Raw genomic sequence first — 27,452 nt, forward strand, 5'->3', positions numbered from 1 at the left:
GGATATCAGGTGAGGACGACTAATCTCGGTCAATGTTCCTCACTCCGTCTCAGGCTGAGATTGGGGAGATGGGGGCAAAGCATTCCGCCCTCCTGCACGAGATTTCAGGTCTAACAGAGGAGCTGATCGAGTCAGGAAGAGCCTGTCAGAAGCTTGAGGGCCAAGTGACCCTGTTGAGATCCCGGAACAACAAGCTCAAGTCCTGTTTGCACATGGCCGACCACTTCCTCCAGGTCTCTCCGCCGTGTCCTCCCATAGCCTCATCCTCCAACTGCCCTCCTTGCACCCATCTAGTTGACCGTTGACCGTCTCTCTTCACCATTGACTTTCATGTGGGAGGTGGACAGCTGACCATTGTCGAGCAGTCTCAGGTAGCGGAGGAGCTAAAGGAAATGGAGGACTTCGATGAGCTGAGGGACGAGGATGGCACATCGAGCCTGATGGACAAGCTTGAGTTTGACATCTTTGAGAGAGCTTGTCAAACGATCCATGACCTGATGAAGGAGTGCGACGAGTGTCGGGAGGAGTTGACGGCAGCTCAAGTCATCAACAGGGAGGTTGAGATTGAGAAGTTTGCGATGGTTGAGAGCTATGAAGCATCTTTGATGTCGTACCAGAGCGAAATTAACACCTTGATGTCTGACAGAGATGAGGTGAGAATACAACGACCCTTGACAGCGATTGACTCGCTAGACAGATGATCGACAGGTTGCAGCAACTGCTTGCTCACAAGGCAGAAATGGAAGAGCGAAACAGAACTCTCCAAGAGTGGTTGGAGGCAAAGGAAGCTGAGATTAAAACCAGCAACAAAAAGCTCTCTGAGATTTGCAATCTGTGCGCCGACACCCAGTCGAGCTTTGATCAGTTGCAAAAGACCGTCAAGCTCAAAATGGACAAGGTCCGCATCTGAATCAGCTTTAGGCAAACAACTGACTTGCTTCGAACAGGAGATCAGTGATGTCGTGGCAAGGTATCATGACCGTGTGGAGACATGTTCAGCACAACAGAAAGAAATTTCAATGCTGAACACCTCCTTGGACCGAACCATTACAGACCTACAGATGAAACATGAGGAGAACGAAACAAACAAGCGAACCATTCAGCAAAATGAAGAAGCGATGCAGCATCTCAAGGCAGAAATTGACGAAAAAACCGCAACAAACAATCAAACCCAAATCGAGCTGGCCCAGACCAAGGACGTCGTCGCCGCCCGAGAGGAGGAGATCGCCCAGCTTGGAGGCGAGCTGGCCCAGACCAAGGACGTCGTCGCCGCCCGAGAGGAGGAGATCGCCCAGCTCGGAGGCGAGCTGGCCCAGACCAAGGACGTCGTCGCCGCCCGAGAGGAGGAGATCGCCCAGCTCGGAGGCGAGCTGGCCCAGACCAAGGACGTCGTCGCCGCCCGAGAGGAGGAGATCGCCCAGCTTGGAGGCGAGCTGGCCCAGACCAAGGACGTCGTCGCCGCCCGAGAGGAGGAGATCGCCCAGCTCGGAGGCGAGCTGGCCCAGACCAAGGACGTCGTCGCCGCCCGAGAGGAGGAGATCGCCCAGCTTGGAGGCGAGCTGGCCCAGACCAAGGACGTCGTCGCCGCCCGAGAGGAGGAGATCGCCCAGCTTGGAGGCGAGCTGGCCCAGACCAAGGACGTCGTCGCCGCCCGAGAGGAGGAGATCGCCCAGCTCGGAGGCGAGCTGGCCCAGACCAAGGACGTCGTCGCCGCCCGAGAGGAGGAGATCGCCCAGCTTCAAGGCTCGCTGTCTTGCATGGAGCAGAAGCTGCAGGAACTTTCACAGAGCCTCTCCCGACTTGATCATGAGCTGAAGGAAAGAGACCAAATTATCACAGAAGTCGAGGAGCATTTGAAGAGGGCCTGGGAGGACTCCTTCGCTCAATCACAGGCTGTGCAGGGTTCGTGCGGTCTGCTAATGGATGAAGTGAATGAGATGAGGCAAGCGATCTTGTTGACCTCTGACCTTCTTGCCAACGAGCTTGCGGCCCTTGACAACGACTTGACGTGGAAGACAGCAGAGTGCGACGACGTGAGGAAGACGCTACTTGCGAGGGAGGCGGAGCTGACGAGAGGGATGGAGGAGATGAGGGCGAGGCTGGAGGACGAGCTGGCAGGCAGAGCGGCCGACCTGCAGGAAGCCCACATCCAGCTTGCCATGCTGCAAGAGACTGTGAAGGAGAAGGAAGTCGAGAGGAGGCAGCTGGAGCAGCAGGTGGAGGAGTCGCACTCGGCAGTTGTCAAGATGTACGCAGACACAGACATGCAGCTCAAGGCGCTGGGAAGCTCGTCCTGCGGGCCCCCATCGTCCAACTCGAGGCTTGCGGCTCTGCAGGTCTGTACAGGGGAGAAGACCAGATTAGGGGGGGAGGAGGGGAGGAGGGGAGGGGATACGGAGTGACGGCCGAGAGGGTCCATGGCTGACGCGGATAGCAGGCTGAGCTGGAGTCCTCAATGATGGAGAGGCAGGAGTGCCTGCGGGCAATGCAAGTGCTGCGGGAGAAAGAGCAGCAGGCGACAGAGAAGAGCTTCCAGATGAAGGAGGAGCTAGAAAAGAACCTGCAGGAGCGAGCGTCGATGACGTCGAGGATGGAGCAGTTGGAGAAGGAGAATGCAAAGCTCACGCAGGAGAACATTCAGGCATGGAGAGGGGAGAAGAGGGAGCGAGAGGAGAGGGGGGGGGGGGAAGAGGAGAGGAGAGGAGAGAGGGAGGGAGAGACCTTTGGGTGCTGGCTGACTGGCAGCAGCTTGTAGGCCATCAGAACTTGAAGCAGAAGATTCAGATGCACGCCAAGGTGAAGGAGGAGAACAACCAGCTGAAGAAGGAGAAGGCAGCATTCGAGAAGATCGTCGCCCAGCAGAAGAAGGTGATCGAGAGGATCACGCAAGCTGCGGGAGGGAACGAGCAAGACAAGGAGAACTGCCTCCTCTTCAAGATCGACCAGGAGGAGCAGCTACAGGTGAGCTGGCGGCTGCAGCCGACGAGCTGCTGAAGTCTGCGAGCAGGAGAGCCTGAGGGAGGCGGAGAACGAGAGCAGAGCCCACCGCACCCACTTGCTCACTCTGCTGCACCAGCTGCACGGGATGAAGGTGGAAGAGGCGCAGGAGGACATCCTGTCGGAGCTGCTGCAGGACACAAGGAAGCTCGGAGGGAGGAAGGACTGGAGCCAACTGATGAACGCTGCTGGTCGACTGCTGGAGCAGATCAGCCAGCGGCAGCAGCAGCAGCAGCGGGAGATCGAGGGAGCGAACCTGAAGATCAAGCTGGTGAGGCCCAGCTGCGGTTGTTAGCAGTTGGAGTTTGACTTTTTTCTTTTGGCAGCTGGAGCAGGGGGCCCGAATCCTCAAGGCAAACCTGGGGTCGAGCTGAGAAGGAAATCATTTGAATGACTTTGACAAACTAACTACCCCACTATTCAATTAAACTTAAGAGACACCTTTAGTCATGCTAACTGACATCGTCAGTCGATCCGAATGACATCGTCAGTCCTGATGATTGACATACTTCTTTCAGCCTGGCTCCATAAAGGGATCGAGGGGAACGTTCGGGTTGGCCCCGGTGACGAACTCTATAAGGTCGACGGCAGCGTCCCTGACCGGCTTGGAGATCTTGGGCTCTAGCTGGGGATCCTCCAGGAACTTTCCGAAGTTTTCGACGATGAAGTCGCAGAGGTTGGGGAAGCGAGCGTCTGAGAAGATAAGGCGCTTGAAGAAGACAATAAGGGCCTGTTCAACGTGTCAAACTTGACATGAGGGAGGGGGAGAGGGGGACGGGGACCATGTTCTCGGAGACATCGTGTCGGAGAGGGAAGGAGTCGAAGAACAACTTGATCTAGACTGTGTGTCAGTCTCTTGCCCCTCAGAAAACTTTCTTCCGCACCGCCTGGTCGCCTTTTTCCACATTAACGAAGAAGAACCTTGAGCAGAGCAATCTGGACAGACTTGCTACCTGGTTGCTGATGTGAGTAGAGAGGGAGGGGATGAGTTTACCACAAGAATGACGAGGAGATGGTTGGGGGAAAGTAAGGAATGTAGGATGAAAGGTAGGAATAGGAAGGGAGCGGCGGAGGAGGGGATGCAGGTGGGAATTCAAAGATCGAGAGGGAGATTAACTCACAATGTTGTCTCGAGCGAAGCCGCTGATTTCCTTTACGTCGGTGAGCTTGAGAAGAAGATCAAATATTCCATAGCAAGCCCCGATGGTTGTTTTCTCAGACTGCGAGTTGTTGTCAGTGCAGCTGCCTCCTCCCTCCTCCCTCCTCCCTCCTCCCTCCTCCCTCCTCCCTCCTCCCTCCTCCCTCCTCCTTCTCCTCCTCCTCGTCCCTTCTCTCTCTCCTCCTACGTGAGTTGCGATGATTCCACAGCAGGCAGCAGCGTTCTGCACGAGTCGCATGTCGACGTCATCCCCCTTTCCACTCGAAAACTTTGACAGGATGCTTGTCAGGCTGGAGTTGAGCACAGGAATCATGTAGTAGGAGTATCGGTCGAGGGGGAGACTGCTCTTCGACACAGCTATGTCGGTGAAGACAATTCCAACCGCTCCTAGCGCCAACCTCTGCATCCACATGGGTTGGTGAGACGATGACCACTCAAGGAAATTCGGGAAAACTTCGTCAAAGAAGTTACGAAAGAGTTTTGAGTTCGAGGTGCCTTCCCGCATTTCAAGCTCCTCCTTGGTCAACCGATGCTCCTTCCAGAGCTTTGAGATCATGCAGACGGCGTGGAGCAGACTGGAGAAGAGATACTCGACGTTGTCGAACTCCAAAGCGATGGAAGCCTCGATGTTGTGGTCCATGATTTGCTTCATCACTTCCGTGACCTTCTCGAGATAATCCTTCATGAAGTTCCATCGCACCATCTCAAAGATCCCGACGAGCGTTCGACAAGCGATACCCGTCAGTTCTCCTTCGCTGCTCTTCCGCATGATTTGCAGCACAGAGTGTATAGCCTCGTCTGCCAAGTTCTCTGAGACGGCGTGGAGGGCAGGAGGCTGCCTTTCATCAAGCGAGGGACGAGACCAGTAAGTCACCGCGAAGGTGACGAGGGTCTGGACGGTCCACAGACACTCCTTGCAGATCTGAAGGTTGCGAATTTGGAGCATGCTGATGATGGATTTGAAGATGCCCCTGAGGTGCGGCGAGAAGCTTTCTCCCAGGTTCTCAGCTAACACCTGCAGCTCGTGGTCAGTTGGGGCAGAAAACCTTCTGAGCTGCCCTACCCTGCACAGCTTCACAGCGTTCGCCTTCTCCTCGTTGGATTTCTCGCCAGTGTCCTTCGCTCGCTGAACCACCTTGTTCAGCTCCGCCTGGGAACAGATAAACTCGCCGAGTCTTCACGGTCAGGTGTACCTGATCGACATCATCAGCCTTCCCCTGGTAGATATAGTCTTCCAGGGTCTGGGAAGGATCCAGGCAAGCTTTCAACGGTGGAATGACCTGCACCAACGTCGTCAAGTCTCTTTCCTGTCATCTGTCGCATCGATGAACATCGCCATCTTACAATGTCCAGGAAGGGCTGGAACGCCTGCTGGAGGACGGAGATCACATCAGCAAGCGACTCCAGCGCTGCTTCTCTTAGGATCGTTTCTTTTTCGGGGCCCATGAACGCCATCAGGATCCTCTCCATGCAGAGGAAGGAGTACTCCTTGAGCGTCTTCGAGCTGCTCCGAGTGAGGAACTTCCCGAGGCTCTTCACGCATTCCGCACGGATCAACATGTCGTCAAGTTCATCCTCCTTGCCTTGCGAGTGATTTGCCAGCTTGTCATAAAGATTTCCAACTGCCGTGATAGACTTCTCCATCGTCTCGTCGGCCAGCTCGAAGGAGGCAATGATGCAGCAGAGGCACTTGAGCGCTCGATCGTGCAGAAGCAACTTGTCGGAGGCGAACTGCTCGAACAAGAACGTGAGGACTTTGGGAACGTAGTCGACCAGGGATGGACAAGAAGCTTTGGCTAGGCTCTCTATAAACTCGAGAAGGAGGCTGCAGGTTTTCCCGTGGGTCTCTATGTGCAGATTTGAGACAACAAACATGAGAATGTTTTCGTCCAGGTCCGACCGGATCTCTTCCGGAAATGAGTTGACAAATGAGCAGAACGTCTGGAAGACATAGCCACTGATTTCTTTGGCGTCTATCAAGTGTCTGTTTGATAAAATGTTCAAAGTTCGACTAACCTGCGGCCGTAACGTCAAATTACGTAGGGAAGTGGAATATACATCAGACCAAATTCGCTTCTCTCAAGCCATCAGCCGATGATTTCCCGTAACAAAAACTTTCAATGAGCATGATCCGAAGAAGCATTGATTTCATCTTGTCCGTCTCTTTCTCCCACTGCTCGTCCTCTTCGCCTTGGACGTATCTGAAAGCCAGCAGTGTCGCATTCTTCGAGGACTTTGAGTCCATCAGCTTTCCTAAGAGCATCTTATACTCCGGGATTAATGTTGAGTTGTCAGATCTGTATGTTTCCAAAGTGGAGCTTCCTTCCTCAAACTCTCCGTCGTCATCAAACGCATCTATGTTTCCCTCGTGGTCGGTGGACAACACGTCACAGATTTGTGCTACCTCCAAATCCTTGAAAACAGCCTCGAGCTGCCTTACCACCCTTGCAAGAATGTTTCCAACCAGCTTTCTTTCCTCAACAGCGTCTCCTCGTAGAGATGCGATCTCAGCCAACAAGAAGATCGCCTTCTTCCTCGCGGTCGAGCTCACCTCAGGAGCTTCTGAAGCCCTGAAGGCCAACTCAATCTGGACAGCAAAGGCTGGTCAACGAATCGAATGATCATCCACAAAACGTTACGATGTCATCAAGCCGTGCAATGTCAAATAGAGCCCAGCAGTACGTGAACACTTCGACGTAGAAATCAACGCAAGAGAGAATCATTTTCGAATCTTTCTCGTGGACCTGCGATCGTTACCATTCAGCTGGTGAGAGATCAACATTCAGATCTTCTACCGCTCTTGAAAAGGTCTTATGGGACATTTCCAGCATGGAGTACTTGAGATTATATTGCTGTCCTCTAACGGATCGCGGGAGATTGGATTCAACATCAGCGGTTCCACAGCAACAATAAGGCACACCTTGTCATGAGATTGAGGGCCAGCTTGATGCCCTTTTTCCTTACAAGGTTGTGATACTGAGGGCTTCAAACGTGACAACCAGAAGCATCAGGAGTCGATACAACTCACGTGTGACATGGATTCTATGGCAGCCTCAGAGAGCTGGTCAACGTAACCTCCCATCTCATCGGCCCCAGCGTCAAAGATATCCGAAATTCTGCAATATCAGGTGGTTCATGATTCGTGCAACGCAGACAAGACACTTGGAATACAGTTCCAGCGCAATGCTCCGCAAGGGTAACTGCTCATGTTTTGACAATTCGAACAACTGCAAAGCTGTGAGATCGACGAAGTATTCTGATAAATCAACCGTGAATTTCTCACCTTTTTCATCGTGGAATGGAAAAATGTGAACGATGACGAGACGCCAGCCGATTCACCTATCAAAGCTGCCAACTGCAATGGAGGATTCAATTCAAATTTCTCTCGAAAAACAATCCGGACCGCTCTGCTGAGCTTCAAAGACGCTAGCGTTGAATCTTGAAAGAGTGCAGTATATACTTCTTCTTGGAAATTCTCTTTCTGTTTGTCATCTAGAACAGGCCAGAACTCTTGGATCCTTCTCCTGAGGATCTGAAAAAGCTCCCCTCAGCGAACCATAGAGCATTGGAACAGCTCTCAATGCTACTCACTACTGCAGCTAGCTGCCTGATGTCAACACTGAGCTTGTTGGTCACTGCGCAGTTGAGCAGGTTTTGGACAAATTTCGGTTGTTTCAGGTTGAGCTCAATCTTGCTTTCTGCTTCCTCAATCAACTTGTTGTCTCCGGCCAAGATGTCTTCCAGCACCGCTAGGATGTACTCCCTGCTACAGGCATCGTTGTGCGGACCATTTCCACCTCGCAACCGAAACTGCAACCACATCATGTTCGTTTCTCCTTGATGGAAATGAATCTTGCAAGACCTCACAAACGCAAGTGCACTGGTGTCGCCCCTTGAAGGGAAAGAGAAGTCCAGTCGGAGAGTAAGGGTGCATGGCAGGAGGAGCAAGAGCAAGAAAATCAGCAAAGCGTTTCGTTGCCTCCGGAATCCCCGAGAGGGCGTGGAGGAAGAAGAGAGTATGCGATGAGAGCAGGGACCAGCAGATGTGCATGGAGCTCCTACGAAGCTCATGGCTGCGCCTGCCTTTTATCCAGATACCATTGCGACTCGTAAAAAACGCAATTCATCGCCCTCTTGCATCTGCACCTTTGTCGGCCAGTTTGTCGGCCTTTTGAAAGTTGTCGGGCCGGGCTCCGACTCGGAGCCCGCCAGGCGGCTCGGAGGCTCCAGCACTGAGGGCTCCCGGAGTCCAGGCTCGGTCGGGTTCACTCATGCCACCAGGCTCCGAGGCTCACTGCCAGGCTGAGTCAGTCAATGAGTCACTGGATGTGTCGGGGGAAGCCGGGAGGAAGTCGGGAGGTAAAACTACAAAGTCAGGTCACGAAACCGGATTGTTACCCGATTTTTAACTTAACTTTGAACCGGATTGTTACCCGATAGTATGCGTCTTGCAATTACTCAGGGCTCAGAATTGCTTCCGGGATCGTCCAGACCGTTACGCCATGTCATTTTCCGTTCCACGGCTAAGTCATTTTCCGTTCTCAACGGTCGACCACTTGGCGTATACTCTGTTCTCATCAGGTGAAGGACAAGCTAGAGTGAGGGATAACAAACATCGCGCAGCCGCTGGGTGCTTGAAAGACTGCCAGGCTGTGATCACAGACTCTGAGACATTGATAGCGTGAGACAGCCTGAGGGAAACAGAAGCAATGGCCGCCTTTCTTATATCCGACGTCTTCATCCGGTTTGCTGGAGGGCTGGTGGTTTTCATGCTCATGATGCCTATCATCGCAAAGGTTATTCACGTGATACGAGCTCAAGTCAGGAAAGCACTGTTCGCTATGAAAGAAGACGAGGATAGCGAAGACGAAAGCGAAGCATGAGCAGTATAAGCTTCAAACTCGTCCAAATGGAATCCAAAGGAAGTTGCTTGTAATGGGTGCACCATTCCAGCCTGATACTCTGAAGACTTGCACCAGCTGAAGAGACTGATTCAAATCATTGTCTTTAGCCGATGATTGTACTGTTTCACCGTAGATTCAGAACGATTTCGCTCCTCATCTTAAAAACCCGCTGGAAGAGTTGATCAGTTACCAGCTGGACCAACGCGTCACGGCAGGGAGAAACTTGGGCACAGAGGGAGGAACTTCGGAAGGCTGCTCTGGAACAATAGACTTCGCCTGTAAGGCTCTTGTAGTCACGGCTCTTGAAAGTCACAGAAAATGAAAGTCTTCTTTGCGTATCTGTGACATCATGTAACCGATGATTTGTGTGAATTGATTTCATTACAAACATTTGCGTACATGAAAACGTTTTACCCCCAATCATTTCGAGACAGCGATACTCGCTGATGTGAGTCACCTGCAGTTGTACTTGTCGATGAAAAAGGTTACATGGGCCTACCAACCGTTGAGCCCTCCATACCCTTGTCCATGCAGCAGCCGCATCCCTCAGCCAGCGCTCGTTGCCATACACGTTGAGCGGCGATGGAGCTTGAGCAGGGAGAAGCTTCGGATATCGTTGGGGTTGACGTATGGTAGCCTCTTGATAGGACCTCAAGACCTACCCAAGCAGCTTCGCCCGACAAGGCTCGAAGTCAACTTTTTTCGATTTTTCGTCATGCCGATCAATGAATTGACGAGAGGCAACAGATTTCCACTCTAAAGAATCGAAGCATTTGATCAATGCTTGCAGAAACATCAAAGAATGAATTGCACAACAGTTGGATCAAGCAACGAATCGACGAGAGGAAGTAAGAAATGGTTTTGTAGCTATCCCCTAGAAGCCCATCGGCAGCCGTCTAAGGCTCTTACTTTGTGCAGCCCGTGGCAAAGGAGAGGAGAATCCTCCGACGAGCGTTTGAAACAGAGGTTGAAGCAGAGCCTCAAGGTGAAAGTTTCGGGTCGGACCCAAATATCGATCCCCTCACCCCACGCATTCCGGGAATAACATGGGGAGAGCTCTTGTCAAAGGAAAACAGCGTCGATAGCATCTTCGAGGCAGGAGACAAGAAACTTGTGAACGAAGTTTGCGTCAGCATGATTGTGCAAGCTGACTGAAGTGAAGATCCTGCGGACGATTGCCGGATAAAGTAATCTATGCTTGTCCTCCTTTTCAAATGAACGCAAAAAGATACCTTTGAAAGACAGGGCATGGCATTGGAAGGGAAGCCTGATGTGCCATCATCTTTGTGCGAATGAATATTTTGATTCGGAAGGATACACCAGCAGTGCGTGTGAGCAACGTAGGAAAACAGCCATTCCAACAATTTCTCAAGATGCGCTTGCTGGCAAGAAGTCATGTAGAAGGATCTAATCATGGCACATTAGAGTGATGATGATGTGTTGTTGATGATGATGAGGTGGAGGTGAAGCATTGATAGGATTTTATAGTGCTAGCTTTACTTACTTTATTTTGAGGTATCTGAGGCAGATTCCTAGTTTAGCTAATCCTCTATACTTAAGGAAAACCGAGAAAGAATAAACTTCACGTGCATGGTTTACGGATTGTAGATGCTGTCTGTTTCTCGAACGAATTGCCTGGGATTTCTGGTTTGGTGAAATCTGGAATGTCAAAGTTTGGGACTTTCATGAGAGATACCATGAGGGGTTCTCCAGAAAGAATCAATACTTGTGAACGGGAGAGGTCTGAGATCTGTGAGGTACAATCTTGTGTGCCAGGATCGGGGCAGACAGGTATGGACGTGGCGTGGACATAGCGCCAAAAACATTGAGAATGGATGATGTACAACAAAAACCGTTCTTGGGAAGAATGGACGATGTACAACAAAAGCCGTTCTTAGGAAGGGCAACTAATCGGGATGTCCCAGAAGAGAACGATGAATTGCGTGCGAATTGTCAAACGTTGAGTCGACTAGTACATGTTATTCGTATGGAAAATGGAACAAATTGAGCGAACCCATGAAGTACTTCCAGAGCAAATGCTGTTGGGGACTTAAGCTTGTTTGGCACAACATCAGATGGTCGTTCGTTTTGTACCGAATGAGGACGAAACTGATTGCTTCGATCTTGGCTGTAATTGGACAAAGCTTTGCCGGCGCCGGCGGTTACGCCGGGGTTGCGCCGGATACTGGAAATCCTCATTCTCTCTGAGGCGGACTGGGTTGAGTGCTGGATGGCGGAGGCTACAACGATGATGCTGTTGTTGGCGCTTGAGCTGCCGACGATGATCGTCGGGATGCTGGTTCCTGCCCTCTCATGGTCTTGCTCCTCCGTGTCTTGCAACTCGAAGTGGGTCTCGTCATGGCCCGGTATTGCTCGTGATCCTTCTTGCTGGTCTGATGGTCTGGTAAAGCACACGAGAGGTGGAGGGGGATCAGAGGATCAGGTGAAGCTTCAGATAGAGGAGGTACAGCGAGAGATCAAGGAAGTAAAACAAGAGATCAAGGAGGCACCGCCAGAGATCAAGGAGGTACAGCAAGAGATCAAGGAGGTTCTGAAAAGGATCGAGCATGAACAGGATTCAACGAAGAAGGCGGTCCTTGTAGAGCGGGTGACGCAGCTTGGAGAGCGAGAGAAGCAGCTTGGAGAGCAGCTTGGAGAGCGGTTGAGGCATCTTGGAGAGCGAGAGAGGCAGCTTAGAGAAAGGGTGAAGCAGCTGGATAAAGAAAGGAATGATCTCCAGAGGCAAAGCAGAAAATCCGATGGGCTACGGATTGACTGGGTCGAGTCAGAGGCAGGACTGGACCGGACAGGCTTTTGCCATGGCAACAAGTACTTTCGTTTCAATGCATCATACTTGCAAGGAGACGGCGAGATACTGCTTTACTGCCGGAAAGCATTCCACGAGCAGCAACGTTTCCTGAGGGAGCAGGTGTTAGAGAGCCGGGCCTTGGGCTGGATCCAAGGTCCGCCGGGAACTGGGAAGACGACGACGACGCTAGCCTTCTGCTTGTCGCTTGGCATGAAGGAATGGAGCGTGACATTCTTTCAGCTCGATGCAACTAAGTGGACTGAGTGCATTCAGATTAAGAGGAGATCGTGCACGATACCAGCAGAATGCTCGCTGAAATGGACCAGGAAAATACTAGAAGATTGGCCGGACAGCGAGAAGCGTCTTGTCGTCATCGAGTACGGTCTAAGAGGAGATCGTGCACGATACCAGCAGAATGCTCGCTGAAATGGACCAGGAAAATACTAGAAGATTGGCCGGACAGCGAGAAGCGTCTTGTCGTCATCGATGGCTACTTGAGGTACGAGTCGCATCATGCACGCTGCTATCGAGCATGTACGAGATGGCTCCTAGGTGACAGACAGAATCGACGGGTTATCGTTGTGACGTCGATGTCTGGAGGAAAGGTTCGGGACAGGTTCGAAGATGATGTGAACCTGATGCCGCACACCGTTGTATCATGGACAACTGGTGAGTACCTGAATGCGGTGAAGTGCGATGCTTTCTACGAGAGGGTGAAAGCCATGCTAGCATTGCACGACACTGCGGTGCACATTGGTATGAGGATACGGAAGAGGAATGGAACGAAAGAAGAGCAGATTATGTCGAAGCATTACCTGGCTGGCGGCTCATGTCGGTACATGTTCGAAAAGACGGCAGCGGTGGTGAAGCAGAGGCTGGATCGGGCTCTTGCATCGTGTCGAAACCTAGAACATCTGTTCCAGGGTATCGTTGGTGACTCCTCGTTGGATGCTGTAAATCACTTGACTGCACGGTACATGCATGGCGAAGAAGCGTCCTGGATGCCTGTGAGCAAGTACGTCGCCATGAAGCTAGCGGAAGTAGCGGAGGTGGGCGTTTTGAAAAGACTGTTGGATGGGACAGGCATTCCCAGCATAAGGGGCTACGTTTTCGAGCTTTTATTTTTCAAGAAGGTGAAGCAAGGGCTGACCCTGACGTATCGGCAGGGCGTGTCACGTGTGAATCAGGTTTGGATGGGATGCCCAGTGTTTCTTTTCGATGCGAACGAAGTCATGGAGAGTCTTCCTCAAGAGAGAGCATGCTTGAGGCCAATCAACGTGTTTCAACCAGGCTATGATGCTATTATTGTGAATGTGCGTGCGAAGTTGGTCGAGCTTGTGCAGGTGACAGTTTCATCGTCGCACTCATTTAAGCTCTCTCCCTTCGCAAAAGCTCTCAAGAAGCTCAACATCCCAACCAAGGGTTGGAAAGTGAAAGTAGTTTTCATCGTTCCGCCAGAAAGGCTGGAGGATTTTCAGATCGACACTATCAAGAATTGCGGGGCGATGGAGGAGTACGGATGGAAGAAGGGGTCCGAGGGTAAGCAGGCAGATGTAGCGAGCATTGAAATACTGTGACCTCTCATCACGGGGGGGCTGAGCACTCGCTTGAAGGGAGAGGCAAGATCTGACCAAGAGATGTTGCGCTGAATAAAGGAATGCATGCTTGTCGGGCTGCAAGTCAACCTCACGGCAATCTTCTCCAGGAGAACCAGCTACCATGATCTTGTCAAGTCTTGCGTCAAGTGTATCAAGTATATCGCAAGGCTACTTGTGCTAGCACATGCAATTTATTCATGCGGGCCCATACAATTACTCATGCGACCCCGTGCAACCGTGGCGGCCCTCCTGCCCCGGCGAGATCCGAGACAGTGAAGGCTGGCCCGGACATGTCGAATCACCTTAGCAGGTTCAATGTGAGGAATTAGAATCAGGGCAAGGGGATGTTTCTATGGCCTTCAGGGCGGACGCCAACCACTAGAGGAGGGGATGTCGCCTGAGACTTGCTGAGCAGCTTATCCTGATTTGCCAAGTTGACAGATTTGTGCTTGCATGGATCGAACACAGGCGGATGCATGCGATGAAATCTTTGACACCGTCGCGATGCCTGACGTTATGAACACTGCTGTTCGGGCTAACACAGGCATAAACTTTGCAATGGTTACTCAATACATCGAACACAGAATCCCCAAAATAGTCTGGGAACTATTCTCGTGATGTCGGAAGGTCAAACTACACTGAATGAGAGGATCGACGAAGGAAATACGGGTATTGCATTTGCGAAACCGTTGGGGAAGCCGGGAGCAAGACGAAATGAATGTGTCCCAGCTGATCGATTATCCTCTAGACCTTCCGAGTGAAGTCAGGAGGTAAAACTACAAAGTCAGGTGAAACCGGATTGTTACCCGATAGTATGCGTCTTGCAATTACTCAGGGCTCAGAATTGCTTCCGGGATCGTCCAGACCGTTGCGCCATGTCATTTTCCGTTCCACGGCTAAGTCATTTTCCGTTCTCAACGGTCGACCACTTGGCGTATACTCTGTTCTCATCAGGTGAAGGACAAGCTAGAGTGAGGGATAACAAACATCGCGCAGCCGCTGGGTGCTTGAAAGACTGCCAGGCTGTGATCACAGACTCTGAGACATTGATAGCGTGAGACAGCCTGAGGGAAACAGAAGCAATGGCCGCCTTTCTTATATCCGACGTCTTCATCCGGTTTGCTGGAGGGCTGGTGGTTTTCATGCTCATGATGCCTATCATCGCAAAGGTTATTCACGTGATACGAGCTCAAGTCAGGAAAGCACTGTTCGCTATGAAAGAAGACGAGGATAGCGAAGACGAAAGCGAAGCATGAGCAGTATAAGCTTCAAACTCGTCCAAATGGAATCCAAAGGAAGTTGCTTGTAATGGGTGCACCATTCCAGCCTGATACTCTGAAGACTTGCACCAGCTGAAGAGACTGATTCAAATCATTGTCTTTAACCGATGATTGTACTGTTTCACCGTAGATTCAGAACGATTTCTCTCCTCATCTTAAAAACCCGCTGGAAGAGTTGATCAGTTACCAGCTGGACCAACGCGTCACGGCAGGGAGAAACTTGGGCACAGAGGGAGGAACTTCGGAAGGCTGCTCTGGAACAATAGACTTCGCCTGTAAGGCTCTTGTAGTCACGGCTCTTGAAAGTCACAGAAAATGAAAGTCTTCTTTGCGCAGCGATACTCGCTGATGTGAGTCACCTGCAGTTGTACTTGTCGATGAAAAAGGTTACATGGGCCTACCAACCGTTGAGGCCTCTATACCCTTGTCCATGCAGCAGCTGCATCCCTCAGCCAGCGCTCGTTGCCATACACGTTGAGCGGCGATGGAGCTTGAGCAGGGAGAAGCTTCGGATATCGTTGGGGTTGACGTATGGTAGCCTCTTGATTGGACCTCAAGACCTACCCAAGCAGCTTCGCCCGACAAGTCTCGAAGTCAACTTTTTTCGATTTTTCGTCATGCCGATCAATGAATTGACGAGAGGCAACAGATTTCCACTCTAAAGAATCGAAGCATTTGATCAATGCTTGCAGAAACATCAAAGAATGAATTGCACAATAGTTGGATCAAGCAACGAATCGACGAGAGGAAGTAAGAAATGGTTTTGTAGCTATCCCCTAGAAGCCCATCGGCAGCCGTCTAAGGCTCTTACTTTGTGCAGCCCGTGGCAAAGGAGAGGAGAATCCTCCGACGAGCGTTTGAAACAGAGGTTGAAGCAGAGCCTCAAGGTGAAAGTTTCGGGTCGGACCCAAATATCGATCCCCTCACCCCACGCATTCCGGGAATAACATGGGGAGAGCTCTTGTCAAAGGAAAACAGCGTCGACAGCATCTTCGAGGCAGGAGACAAGAAACTTGTAAACGAAGTTTGCGTCAGCATGATTGTGCAAGCTGACTGAAGTGAAGATCCTGCGGACGATTGCCGGATAAAGTAATCTATGCTTGTCCTCCTTTTCAAATGAACGCAAAAAGATACCTTTGAAAGACAGGGCATTGCATTGGAAGGGAAGCCTGATGTGCCATCATCTTTGTGCGAATGAATATTTTGATTCGGAAGGATACACCAGCAGTGCGTGTGAGCAACGTGGGAAAACAGCCATTCCAACAATTTCTCAAGATGCGCTTGCTGGCAAGAAGTCATGTAGAAGGATCTAATCATGGCACATTAGAGTGATGATGATGATGATGATGATGATGATGATGATGATGATGATGATGTGTTGTTGATGATGATGAGGTGGAGGTGAAGCATTGATAGGATTTTATAGTGCTAGCTTTACTTACTTTATTTTGAGGTATCTGAGGCAGATTCCTAGTTTAGCTAATCCTCTATAATTAAGGAAAACCGAGAAAGAATAAACTTCACGTGCATGGTTTACGGATTGTAGATGCTGTCTGTTTCTCGAACGAATTGCCTGGGATTTCTGGTTTGGTGAAATCTGGAATGTCAAAGTTTGGGACTTTCATGAGAGATACCATGAGGGGTTCTCCAGAAAGAATCAATACTTGTGAACGGGAGAAGTCTGAGATCTGTGAGGTACAATCTTGTGTGCCAGGATCGGGGCAGACAGGTATGGACGTGGCGTGGACATAGCGCCAAAAACATTGAGAATGGATGATGTACAACAAAAACCGTTCTGGGGAAGAATGGACGATGTACAACAAAAGCCGTTCTTAGGAAGGGCACTAATCGGGATGTCCAAGAGGAGAACGATGAATTGCGTGCGAATTGTCAAACGTTGAGTCGACTAGTACATTTTATTCGTATGGAAAATGTAGATGTTATGCGCAGTTGGGGACTCAAGCTTGTTTGGCACAACATCAGATGGTCGTTCGTTTTGTACCGAATGAGGACGAAACTGATTGCTTCGATCTTGGCTGTAATTGGACAAAGCTTTGCCGGCGCCGGCGGTTACGCCGGGGTTGCGCCGGTTACTGGAAATCCTCATTCTCTCTGAGGCGGACTGGGTTGAGTGCTGGATGGCGGAGGCTACAACGATGATGCTGTTGTTGGCGCTTGAGCTGCCGACGATGATCGTCGGGATGCTGGTTCCTGCCCTCTCATGGTCTTGCTCCTCCGTGTCTTGCAACTCGAAGTGGGTCTCGTCATGGCCCGGTATTGCTCGTGATCCTTCTTGCTGGTCTGATGGTCTGGTAAAGCACACGAGAGGTGGAGGGGGATCAGAGGATCAGGTGAAGCTTCAGATAGAGGAGGTACAGCGAGAGATCAAGGAAGTAAAACAAGAGATCAAGGAAGTAAAACAAGAGATCAAGGAGGTACAGCAAGAGATCAAGGAGGTTCTGAAAAGGATCGAGCATGAACAGGATTCAACGATGAAGGCGGTCCTTGTAGAGCGGGTGACGCAGCTTGGAGAGCGGTTGAAGCAGCTTGGAGAGCGAGAGAGGCAGCTTAGAGAAAGGGTGAAGCAGCTGGATAAAGAAAGGAATGATCTCCAGAGGCAAAGCAGAAAATCCGATGGGCTACGGATTGACTGGGTCGAGTCAGAGGCAGGACTGGACCGGACAGGCTTTTGCCATGGCAACAAGTACTTTCGTTTCGATGCATCATACTTGCAAGGAGACGGCGAGATACTGCTTTACTGCCGGAAAGCATTCCACGAGCAGCAACGTTTCCTGAGGGAGCAGGTGTTAGAGAGCCGGGCCTTGGGCTGGATCCAAGGTCCGCCGGGAACTGGGAAGACGACGACGACGCTAGCCTTCTGCTTGTCGCTTGGCATGAAGGAATGGAGCGTGACATTCTTTCAGCTCGATGCAACTAAGTGGACTGAGTGCATTCAGATCGTACGGTCTAAGAGGAGATCGTGCACGATACCAGCAGAATGCTCGCTGAAATGGACCAGGAAAATACTAGAAGATTGGCCGGACAGCGAGAAGCGTCTTGTCGTCATCGATGGCTACTTGAGGCACGAGTCACATCATGCACGCTGCTATCGAGCATGTACGAGATGGCTCCTAGGTGACAGACAGAATCGACGGGTTATCGTTGTGACGTCGATGTCTGGAGGAAAGGTTCGGGACAGGTTCGAAGATGATGTGAACCTGATGCCGCACACCGTTGTATCATGGACAACTGGTGAGTACCTGAATGCGGTGAAGTGCGATGCTTTCTACAAGAGGGTGAAAGCCATGCTAGCATTGCACGACACTGCGGTGCACATTGGTATGAGGATACGGAAGAGGAATGGAACGAAAGAAGAGCAGATTATGTCGAAGCATTACCTGGCTGGCGGCTCATGTCGGTACATGTTCGAAAAGACGGCAGCGGTGGTGAAGCAGAGGCTGGATCGGGCTCTTGCATCGTGTCGAAACCTAGAACATCTGTTCCAGGGTATCGTTGGTGACTCCTCGTTGGATGCTGTAAATCACTTGACTGCACGGTACATGCATGGCGAAGAAGCGTCCTGGATGCCTGTGAGCAAGTACGTCGCCATGAAGCTAGCGGAAGTAGCGGAGGTGGGCGTTTTGAAAAGACTGTTGGATGGGACAGGCATTCCCAGCATAAGGGGCTACGTTTTCGAGCTTTTATTTTTCAAGAAGGTGAAGCAAGGGCTGACCCTGACGTATCGGCAGGGCGTGTCACGTGTGAATCAGGTTTGGATGGGATGCCCAGTGTTTCTTTTCGATGCGAACGAAGTCATGGAGAGTCTTCCTCAAGAGAGAGCATGCTTGAGGCCAATCAACGTGTTTCAACCAGGCTATGATGCTATTATTGTGAATGTGCGTGCGAAGTTGGTCGAGCTTGTGCAGGTGACAGTTTCATCGTCGCACTCATTTAAGCTCTCTCCCTTCGCAAAAGCTCTCAAGAAGCTCAACATCCCAACCAAGGGTTGGAAAGTGAAAGTAGTTTTCATCGTTCCGCCAGAAAGGCTGGAGGATTTTCAGATCGACACTATCAAGAATTGCGGGGCGATGGAGGAGTACGGATGGAAGAAGGGGTCCGAGGGTAAGCAGGCAGATGTAGCGAGCATTGAAATGCTGTGACCTCTCATCACGGGGGGGCTGAGCACTCGCTTGAAGGGAGAGGCAAGATCTGACCAAGAGATGTTGCGCTGAATAAAGGAATGCATGCTTGTCGGGCTGCAAGTCGTAATTATATGGTTTGCAAAACAATTTATTGACTAACTCGAAAGACACGGCAAACCGTAAACAAAGCTTGATTGGAAATCCTCATTCTCTCTGAGGCGGACTGGGTTGAGTGCTGGATGGCGGAGGCTACAACGATGATGCTGTTGTTGGCGCTTGAGCTGCCGACGATGATCGTCGGGATGCTGGTTCCTGCCCACTCATGGTCTTGCTCCTCCGTGTCTTGCAACTCGAAGTGGGTCTCGTCTTGGCCCGGTATTGCTCGTGATCCTTCTTGCTGGTCTGATGGTCTGGTAAAGCACACGAGAGGTGGAGGGGGATCAGAGGATCAGGTGAAGCTTCAGATAGAGGAGGTACAGCGAGAGATCAAGGAAGTAAAACAAGAGATCAAGGAAGTAAAACAAGAGATCAAGGAGGCACAGCAAGAGATCAAGGAGGCACCGCCAGAGATCAAGGAAGTACAGCAACAGATCAAGGAGGTTCTGAAAAGGATCGAGCATGAACAGGATTCAACGATGAAGGCGGTCCTTGTAGAGCGGGTGACGCATCTTGGAGAGCGAGAGAAGCAGCTTGGAGAGCAGCTTGGAGAGCAGCTTGGAGAGCGGTTGAAGCAGCTTGGAGAGCGGAGAGGCAGCTTAGAGAAAGGGTGAAGCAGCTGGATAAAGAAAAGTGTGATCTCCAGAGGCAAAGCAGAAAATCCGATGGGCTACGGATTGACTGGGTCGAGTCAGAGGCAGGACTGGACCGGACAGGCTTTTGCCATGGCAACAAGTACTTTCGTTTCGATGCATCATACTTGCAAGGAGACGGCGAGATACTGCTTTACTGCCGGAAAGCATTCCACGAGCAGCAACGTTTCCTGAGGGAGCAGGTGTTAGAGAGCCGGGCCTTGGGCTGGATCCAAGGTCCGCCGGGAACTGGGAAGACGACGACGACGCTAGCCTTCTGCTTGTCGCTTGGCATGAAGGAATGGAGCGTGACATTCTTTCAGCTCGATGCAACTAAGTGGACTGAGTGCATTCAGATCGTACGGTCTAAGAGGAGATCGTGCACGATACCAGCAGAATGCTCGCTGAAATGGACCAGGAAAATACTAGAAGATTGGCCGGACAGCGAGAAGCGTCTTGTCGTCATCGATGGCTACTTGAGGCACGAGTCACATCATGCACGCTGCTATCGAGCATGTACGAGATGGCTCCTAGGTGACAGACAGAATCGACGGGTTATCGTTGTGACGTCGATGTCTGGAGGAAAGGTTCGGGACAGGTTCGAAGATGATGTGAACCTGATGCCGCACACCGTTGTATCATGGACAACTGGTGAGTACCTGAATGCGGTGAAGTGCGATGCTTTCTACAAGAGGGTGAAAGCCATGCTAGCATTGCACGACACTGCGGTGCACATTGGTATGAGGATACGGAAGAGGAATGGAACGAAAGAAGAGCAGATTATGTCGAAGCATTACCTGGCTGGCGGCTCATGTCGGTACATGTTCGAAAAGACGGCAGCGGTGGTGAAGCAGAGGCTGGATCGGGCTCTTGCATCGTGTCGAAACCTAGAACATCTGTTCCGGGGTATCGTTGGTGACTCCTCGTTGGATGCTGTAAATCACTTGACTGCACGGTACATGCATGGCGAAGAAGCGTCCTGGATGCCTGTGAGCAAGTACGTCGCCATGAAGCTAGCGGAAGTAGCGGAGGTGGGCGTTTTGAAAAGACTGTTGGATGGGACAAGCATTCCCAGCATAAGGGGCTACGTTTTCGAGCTTTTATTTTTCAAGAAGGTGAAGCAAGGGCTGACCCTGATGTATCGGCAGGGCGTGTCACGTGTGAATCAGGTTTGGATGGGATGCCCAGTGTTACCCTTCGATGCGAACGAGGTCATGGAGAGTCTTCCTCAAGAGAGAGCATGCTTGAGGCCAATCAACGTGTTTCAACCAGGCTATGATGCTATCATTGTGAATGTGCGTGCGAAGTTGGTCGAGCTTGTGCAGGTGACAGTTTCATCGTCGCACTCATTTAAGCTCTCTCCCTTCGCAAAAGCTCTCAAGAAGCTCAACATCCCAACCAAGGGTTGGAAAGTGAAAGTAGTTTTCATCGTTCCGCCAGAAAGGCTGGAGGATTTTCAGATCGACACTATCAAGAATTGCGGGGCGATGGAGGAGTACGGATGGAAGAAGGGGTCCGAGGGTAAGCAGGCAGATGTAGCGAGCATTGAAATGCTGTGACCTCTCGTCACGGGGGGGCTGAGCACTCGCTTGAAGGGAGAGGCAAGATCTGACCAAGAGATGTTGCGCTGAAGAAAGGAATGCATGCTTGTCGGGCTGCAAGTCAACCTCACGGCAATCTCCTCCAGGAGAACCAGCTACCATGATCTTGTCAAGTCTTGCGTCAAGTGTATCAAGTATATCGCAAGGCTACTTGTGCTAGCACATGCAATTTATTCATGCGGGCCCATACAATTACTCATGCGACCCCGTGCAACCGTGGCGGCCCTCCTGCCCCGGCGAGATCCGAGACAGTGAAGGCTGGCCCGGACATGTCGAATCACCTTAGCAGGTTCAATGTGAGGAATTAGAATCAGGGCAAGGGGATGTTTCTATGGCCTTCAGGGCGGACGCCAACCACTAGAGGAGGGGATGTCGCCTGAGACTTGCTGAGCAGCTTATCCTGATTTGCCAAGTTGACAGATTTGTGCTTGCATGGATCGAACACAGGCGGATGCATGCGATGAACAGCTGTTCGGGCTAACACAGGCATAAACTTTGCAATGGTTACTCAATACATCGAACACAGAATCCCCAAAATAGTCTGGGAACTATTCTCGTGATGTCGGAAGGTCAAACTACACTGAATGAAAGGATCGACGAAGGAAATACGGGTATTGCATTTGCGAAACCGTTGGGGAAGCCGGGAGCAAGACGAAATGAATGTGTCCCAGCTGATCGATTATCCTCTAGACCTTCCGAGTGAAGTCAGGAGGTAAAACTACAAAGTCAGGTGAAACCGGATTGTTACCCGATAGTATGCGTCCTGCAATTACTCAGGGCTCAGAATTGCTTCCGGGATCGTCCAGACCGTTGCGCCATGTCATTTTCCGTTCCACGGCTAAGTCATTTTCCGTTCTCAACGGTCGACCACTTGGCGTATACTCTGTTCTCATCAGGTGAAGGACAAGCTAGAGTGAGGGATAACAAACATCGCGCAGCCGCTGGGTGCTTGAAAGACTGCCAGGCTGTGATCACAGACTCTGAGACATTGATAGCGTGAGACAGCCTGAGGGGAACATCAGCAATGGCCGCCTTTCTTATATCCGACGTCTTCATCCGGTTTGCTGGAGGGCTGGTGGTTTTCATGCTCATGATGCCTATCATCGCAAAGGTTATTCACGTGATACGAGCTCAAGTCAGGAAAGCACTGTTTGCTATGAAAGAAGATGAGGACAGCGAAGACGAAAGCGAAGCATGAGCAGTATAAGCTTCAAACTCGTCCAAATGGAATCCAAAGGAAGTTGCTTGTAATGGGTGCACCATTCCAGCCTGATACTCTGAAGACTTGCACCTAACCGATGATTGTACTGTTTCACCGTAGATTCAGAACGATTTCTCTCCTCATCTTAAAAACCCGCTGGACCAACGCGTCACGGCAGGGAGAAACTTGGGCACAGAGGGAGGAACTTCGGAAGGCTGCTCTGGAGCAATAGACTTCGCCTGTAAGGCTCTTGTAGTCACGGCTCTTGAAAGTTACAGAAAATGAATGTCTTCTTTGCGTATCTGTGACATCATGTAACCGATGATTTGTGTGAATTGATTTCATTACAAACATTTGCGTACATGAAAACATTTTACCCCCAATCATTTCGAGACAGCGATACTCGCTGATGTGAGTCACCTGCACTTATGAAGCATCAGTATGAATATTCTTACTTGTCGATTAAAAAGGTTACATGGGCCTACCAACCGTTGAGGCCTCTATACCCTTGTCCATGCAGCAGCCGCATCCCTCAGCCAGCGTCTCGTTGCCGTACACGTTGAGCGGCGATGGAGCTTGAGCAGGGAGAAGCTTCGGATATCGTTGGGGTTGACGTATGGTAGCCTCTTGATAGGACCTCAAGACCTACCCAAGCAGCTTCGCCCGACAAGTCTCGAAGTCAACTTTTTTCGATTTTTCGTCATGCCGATCAATGAATTGACGAGAGGCAACAGATTTCCACTCTAAAGAATCGAAGCATTTGATCAATGCTTGCAGAAACATCAAAGAATGAATTGCACAACAGTTGGATCAAGCAACGAATCGACGAGAGGAAGTAAGAAATGGTTTTGTAGCTATCCCCTAGAAGCCCATCGGCAGCCGTCTAAGGCTCTTACTTTGTGCAGCCCGTGGCAAAGGAGAGGAGAATCCTCCGACGAGCGTTTGAAACAGAGGTTGAAGCAGAGCCTCAAGGTGAAAGTTTCGGGTCGGACCCAAATATCGATCCCCTCACCCCTGATCATTCCAGGGTCCTCAGCTTTGCGAATCCACACGCATTCCGGGAATAACATGGGGAGAGCTCTTGTCAAAGGAAAACAGCGTCGACAGCATCTTCGAGGCAGGAGACAAGAAACTTGTAAACGAAGTTTGCGTCAGCATGATTGTGCAAGCTGACTGAAGTGAAGATCCTGCGGACGAAGTCGTCTGTCTCTTATTCTGATTCGCGGTTGTCACCCATCATAGGGTTTGTTTCGGAAGCTTATTCTGCCTGCAGCAATCTGAGCAAGGAAGAACGGTACTTGCGAAGTTTGCGGTTCAGCAGTCGCCACGCTACTTCTCAACAAAGGTAACATATCTTTTTTGTGTGCAATTTTGTGCAACTTTTGACTTTTTCTCTGACCTCTTCTTGTTTTTTCTTCTCAAGGTGGAACGATTCTAAGATTTGTGACATATTCAACAAGTACCCGAGAAAAGGAGCGATTCAACAGGTTTGCATGAAATCGAACCCCCCTAGAAGACATGCTTCTGACACGGATCAGCAACTCTACAGGGACAAAACCCTTTCAAGAACGAGCTCCAACGCTTTTGCTCGACCTGACAAGAAGTGAGAAAATCTCTTCAAGACTGTGCTGCATGACAGCGAATCTCCAGTCGATCCGCTTTCCTGGGTGTACAAGAGCTTCTAGAAGACGCTCAGAGGGTAATCCAACGAACCGAAGGTCCCAAGAAGCTCCTGCTGGTCACTGGGGGAAGCTGGGAAATGTAGGGGATCCCCTCTTCTACATCCTTGTCCTGCAAACGTCAATGACGTGAAATACAGGTCTCGGCAGATGTACGTCAGCAAGTTGTACTGATGTGAATCATCTCGGTCGATCGTGCTGCCTCTCAGTGCTTGAGCAAGGTTCGAATGCAAAGTACAAGGCGACGGCAGTAGCCGCCCCCCGTTCATGACGCGATTGTAGTCAGTGAATTTGGAATGCTATCGTAAGTATGCTCGGAGGCTTGCCCTGGAAGTTGTTTATTCGAATAAAGTGACATGAAGGGAAGGTACGAAGAGAGGGGTTCGAAGAGAAGGAAGGGGAGTGGAGGAACTCTACGAGGAGGAGGAGCAGAGGAGGAGGAGCAGAGGAGGAGGAGCAGAGGAGGAGGAGCAGAGGAGGAGAGGGAGGAGGGGAGGAGCTCTGAAGAGGAGGAGCTAGCAGTTCCCGTCACTGATGACGCTAACAACCAGAACGGCCAACAAAGCTACAGCCAGATTTCAGAAGGGATGGATCGAATTTGGGGTGTCAGATGAGGGTGGGTACTTTGACAGGGGTACTGAGCAGCATAAAAAAATGATGAATTATGGGGTAGGTGACTCTCCCGATTACACCCTACCTCCCAAGGGTAGTTGCTGTGATGGCGCCTCATTGGGAGAGCCGAAGATTGCAAGATGGTGGTGGAGGGAGAGAGAGATGAAGGGAAGGAGTTGGACGGGGAGAGAGATGAAGGGAAGGATCTCTTGGACCAGCTGAAGAATAAGACAGGAGCTCGGACTTCGCTGTTGGCCAGAGAGACCTCCCTGCCGTGTGAAAGGCTCGGCCCAGCATGTTATCCTTGGGAGACTGATGTCTTGACGGAAACTTCCATCAGCCACGTTCGTGTTTGGTGATAGCAAAAGCAGATAGTGAGATCAGCAGGCGCATCGTTCTTTCTTGATTCTCCTCTGCACGATGTCGGTGCCGTCTTCCATTGACGATTTCTGCCATATGAATGGTCTGTCCCGCTACATCCCCATCATGCATGAAAACGAGATTGACCTGGACATCCTGAGAGATCTTTCAAGGGAAGACTGGAAGAGCATGGGAGTCTCTAATACGGACATCGACGTGATCATCAGCAGTGCGAAGAAACTGCCTCCGGGTTCCTACCGGAATTGGGGCAAGGGGGTTACTATAGCTCAGGCGGTGAAAGATGCTATAGCGACAGGGAAAGAAGAGAAAATGCAAGCGAAGAACCCAAGGCCTCAAGAGGATCCGTCACCCATCGTCAGGTTTGGGAAGTCAAATCAAAAATCAAACACTAAGAAAGAAGAAGCAAAGAAGGAGGACAAGTCAGGTTCGTTGTTTACGATTGACGCTTTGGTTCCTTGATTACGATGGTTGCAGTTGTTAAACCGAGGATGCATGTAGATCTCTTGGAAGAGATCGCTGTTGGCAAAGCTTCAAAACCAAGTACAGAGATGGGAGCGAAGATGGAGAGAGCAAAAGAACTGATGGATCGGGGAAATGCTTTCATGACAGGCAACCAGTGTGACAAAGCGATTGATTTGTTCCAAGAGGTAATTTCTCCTTCGTTTGATGAGATGCGGCTAAGAGCTACAAAGGCTGAAAATCTGTTCAAGTCTTGCAATGATCATAGTAGAGCTGTTGAAGCAAGCACGAAACGACAACAAGCAAGCTTCCAGGCTCAAATGCAGAATAGATCGAAAGAGCAGAACACTCAGAAAGCGAGGTTGAGCGTAAATCAAGCAATGAAGTGCATGAAGGTATAAATCCCACGCTTTAATTGATTTGTTGTTTCCTTTGGTGCTAAATTCATTCCAGGAAAACAAGTTCGAAGCAGCAATCGGACATCTTGAAATCGCTGAGTCGATTTTCCTTGAAACTGAGGAGGAGGAGGCATTGTCTGAAATTCGGAAGCTCAAAGAAGAAGCATCACAGATGGTAAAGTCCAGACTGGTACTAGAATTTATTTACGTTGACAAACGTCCGTAGAATGTTGAATGGAAGTCAAAACAACAGCACCCCCCGCGACAGGAAAAAGAAGTAAGATGCACAATCCTGTATTACCCTTGAGTTGTAATGATTCAATCAGGACGTCTCTCAAGAGTGGCAAATGAAACTGAAAGAGCAAGAGTCTAGGATCAAAGCGATAGAAAACGAGGCTAAAAAGCATGAAGAGGTGAGCTTATCATGTTGCAGGATCGTTGTGCTGCTGCCTTCCTCGGAGCTAAATTTTTCATCCTAGGTGGCACGAGCAATAAGAGGAACTTGGAATGGTGATGATGGAGGAATACAAACGACAACCGATCGAAAGCCAAACCTTGTAGAGGGAAGTTTGCTTGATTCGGAGAGAAGGAAAGTTGAGATCGACATGATGAAAGAGGCTCGTCGACGTGAAGCAGAATCCAAGATGGCGTCCATGCGGAAAGTAGAAGAGATCCACCGGAAACTCTACGTTCACACGGTGCAGACTCAACTTGCTCAGGCAGTGGGACAGGATAAAGCTGGGCAGAGGGATACACCTTCCAATCAGGACGAGGATGCACCAGACAGCCTCTCAGCAGCACGTGACTACGTAAGGGAAAGGAATGTTAACCCTGTAAACCTCGATCCCGGTCCAATAGCTCCTGAGTCAACAGGAAATCACAGCATTCAGGCAGATGAAAGCTCATCGCAGAGAAAGATTGAATCTCCACACGTTGGAAACAGAGAAATCCAAGTTGAACCAGTCTTTCAACAATTCAATTCAACTTCTATTGTCTCGCAGAATCGATTCGGTATCGCTCAGTCTGATGCAAAATCAAAATCGATGCAAGGATATGACGACCTTGAAAAGATTTCAGTCGCAAGCGAATTGTCAGAAACTAAGTTCAGAGCAGCTCCATTGGCTCAATCGACATCTATCAACACAACCACTCAAGAAAAAGTAACACCTGAGCATGATATTTCCAAGCCAGTTATCCAGTCAAGGAATGCTTCAAGTTTTCAAAGCCGAGATGGGAACTTCACACATACTCCACCAGAAAAGTATCAATCATCTGAATTCGAAAAGACCGTAATTTCCCAGAACGCAAGAGAAGGAGGGAGAGTGGTGGTTGGAGAAGGAGGGGTACTAGCAGGAACGGGAGGAGGAGGAGGAGGAGGAGGAGGAGGAGGAGGAGGGCCAGGGACGAACATGACGGGTAACGGGGCCGATGTTGACAAGCTACC

At 50.5% G+C, this 27,452-nt stretch overlaps 7 protein-coding genes across 7 annotated transcripts; 6 read left to right on the forward strand and 1 right to left on the reverse strand.

Annotated features, from left to right (window-relative positions):
• Nucleotides 1-3,511: 3,511 nt before the first annotated feature.
• Nucleotides 3,512-7,978, reverse strand: GUITHDRAFT_107291 (hypothetical protein; the record flags this gene model as incomplete). Its single annotated transcript, XM_005833862.1, has 17 exons — nt 3,512-3,727; nt 3,780-3,833; nt 3,882-3,950; nt 4,119-4,217; nt 4,386-5,171; nt 5,220-5,306; nt 5,350-5,436; nt 5,501-6,172; nt 6,222-6,743; nt 6,796-6,900; nt 6,952-7,015; nt 7,077-7,132; nt 7,185-7,272; nt 7,319-7,383; nt 7,440-7,511; nt 7,560-7,688; nt 7,748-7,978. The coding sequence occupies 17 exons, from the start codon at nt 7,976-7,978 to the stop codon at nt 3,512-3,514; spliced, it is 3,402 nt and encodes a 1,133-aa protein (XP_005833919.1).
• A 1,862-nt stretch (nt 7,979-9,840) lies between these two features.
• Nucleotides 9,841-10,215, forward strand: GUITHDRAFT_107292 (hypothetical protein; the record flags this gene model as incomplete). The annotated part of the gene is made up of 3 exons (XM_005833863.1): nt 9,841-9,908; nt 9,979-10,045; nt 10,129-10,215. 3 exons carry the CDS (start codon nt 9,841-9,843, stop codon nt 10,213-10,215), a joined length of 222 nt encoding a protein of 73 aa, XP_005833920.1.
• Nucleotides 10,216-11,341: 1,126 nt separating this feature from the next.
• On the forward strand, nt 11,342-13,446 carry GUITHDRAFT_107293 (hypothetical protein; the record flags this gene model as incomplete). The annotated part of the gene is made up of 3 exons (XM_005833864.1): nt 11,342-12,246; nt 12,306-12,368; nt 12,429-13,446. The coding sequence occupies 3 exons, from the start codon at nt 11,342-11,344 to the stop codon at nt 13,444-13,446; spliced, it is 1,986 nt and encodes a 661-aa protein (XP_005833921.1).
• Nucleotides 13,447-16,936: 3,490 nt separating this feature from the next.
• Nucleotides 16,937-18,907, forward strand: GUITHDRAFT_107294 (hypothetical protein; the record flags this gene model as incomplete). Its single annotated transcript, XM_005833865.1, has 1 exon — nt 16,937-18,907. One exon carries the CDS (start codon nt 16,937-16,939, stop codon nt 18,905-18,907), a length of 1,971 nt encoding a protein of 656 aa, XP_005833922.1.
• A 272-nt stretch (nt 18,908-19,179) lies between these two features.
• Nucleotides 19,180-21,236, forward strand: GUITHDRAFT_107295 (hypothetical protein; the record flags this gene model as incomplete). The annotated part of the gene is made up of 2 exons (XM_005833866.1): nt 19,180-19,655; nt 19,703-21,236. The coding sequence occupies 2 exons, from the start codon at nt 19,180-19,182 to the stop codon at nt 21,234-21,236; spliced, it is 2,010 nt and encodes a 669-aa protein (XP_005833923.1).
• A 2,010-nt stretch (nt 21,237-23,246) lies between these two features.
• On the forward strand, nt 23,247-24,332 carry GUITHDRAFT_107296 (hypothetical protein; the record flags this gene model as incomplete). The annotated part of the gene is made up of 9 exons (XM_005833867.1): nt 23,247-23,314; nt 23,385-23,451; nt 23,507-23,614; nt 23,664-23,704; nt 23,753-23,824; nt 23,903-23,966; nt 24,018-24,082; nt 24,130-24,240; nt 24,299-24,332. The coding sequence occupies 9 exons, from the start codon at nt 23,247-23,249 to the stop codon at nt 24,330-24,332; spliced, it is 630 nt and encodes a 209-aa protein (XP_005833924.1).
• A 656-nt stretch (nt 24,333-24,988) lies between these two features.
• Nucleotides 24,989-26,522, forward strand: GUITHDRAFT_162850 (hypothetical protein; the record flags this gene model as incomplete). The annotated part of the gene is made up of 6 exons (XM_005833868.1): nt 24,989-25,575; nt 25,626-25,798; nt 25,925-26,005; nt 26,064-26,183; nt 26,335-26,421; nt 26,442-26,522. The coding sequence occupies exons 1-6, from the start codon at nt 25,191-25,193 to the stop codon at nt 26,520-26,522; spliced, it is 927 nt and encodes a 308-aa protein (XP_005833925.1). The 5' UTR covers nt 24,989-25,190.
• Nucleotides 26,523-27,452: the final 930 nt, after the last annotated feature.

Source organism: Guillardia theta, assembly GCF_000315625.1.
Source record: "Guillardia theta CCMP2712 unplaced genomic scaffold GUITHscaffold_28, whole genome shotgun sequence".
NCBI lineage: Eukaryota > Cryptophyceae > Pyrenomonadales > Geminigeraceae > Guillardia > Guillardia theta.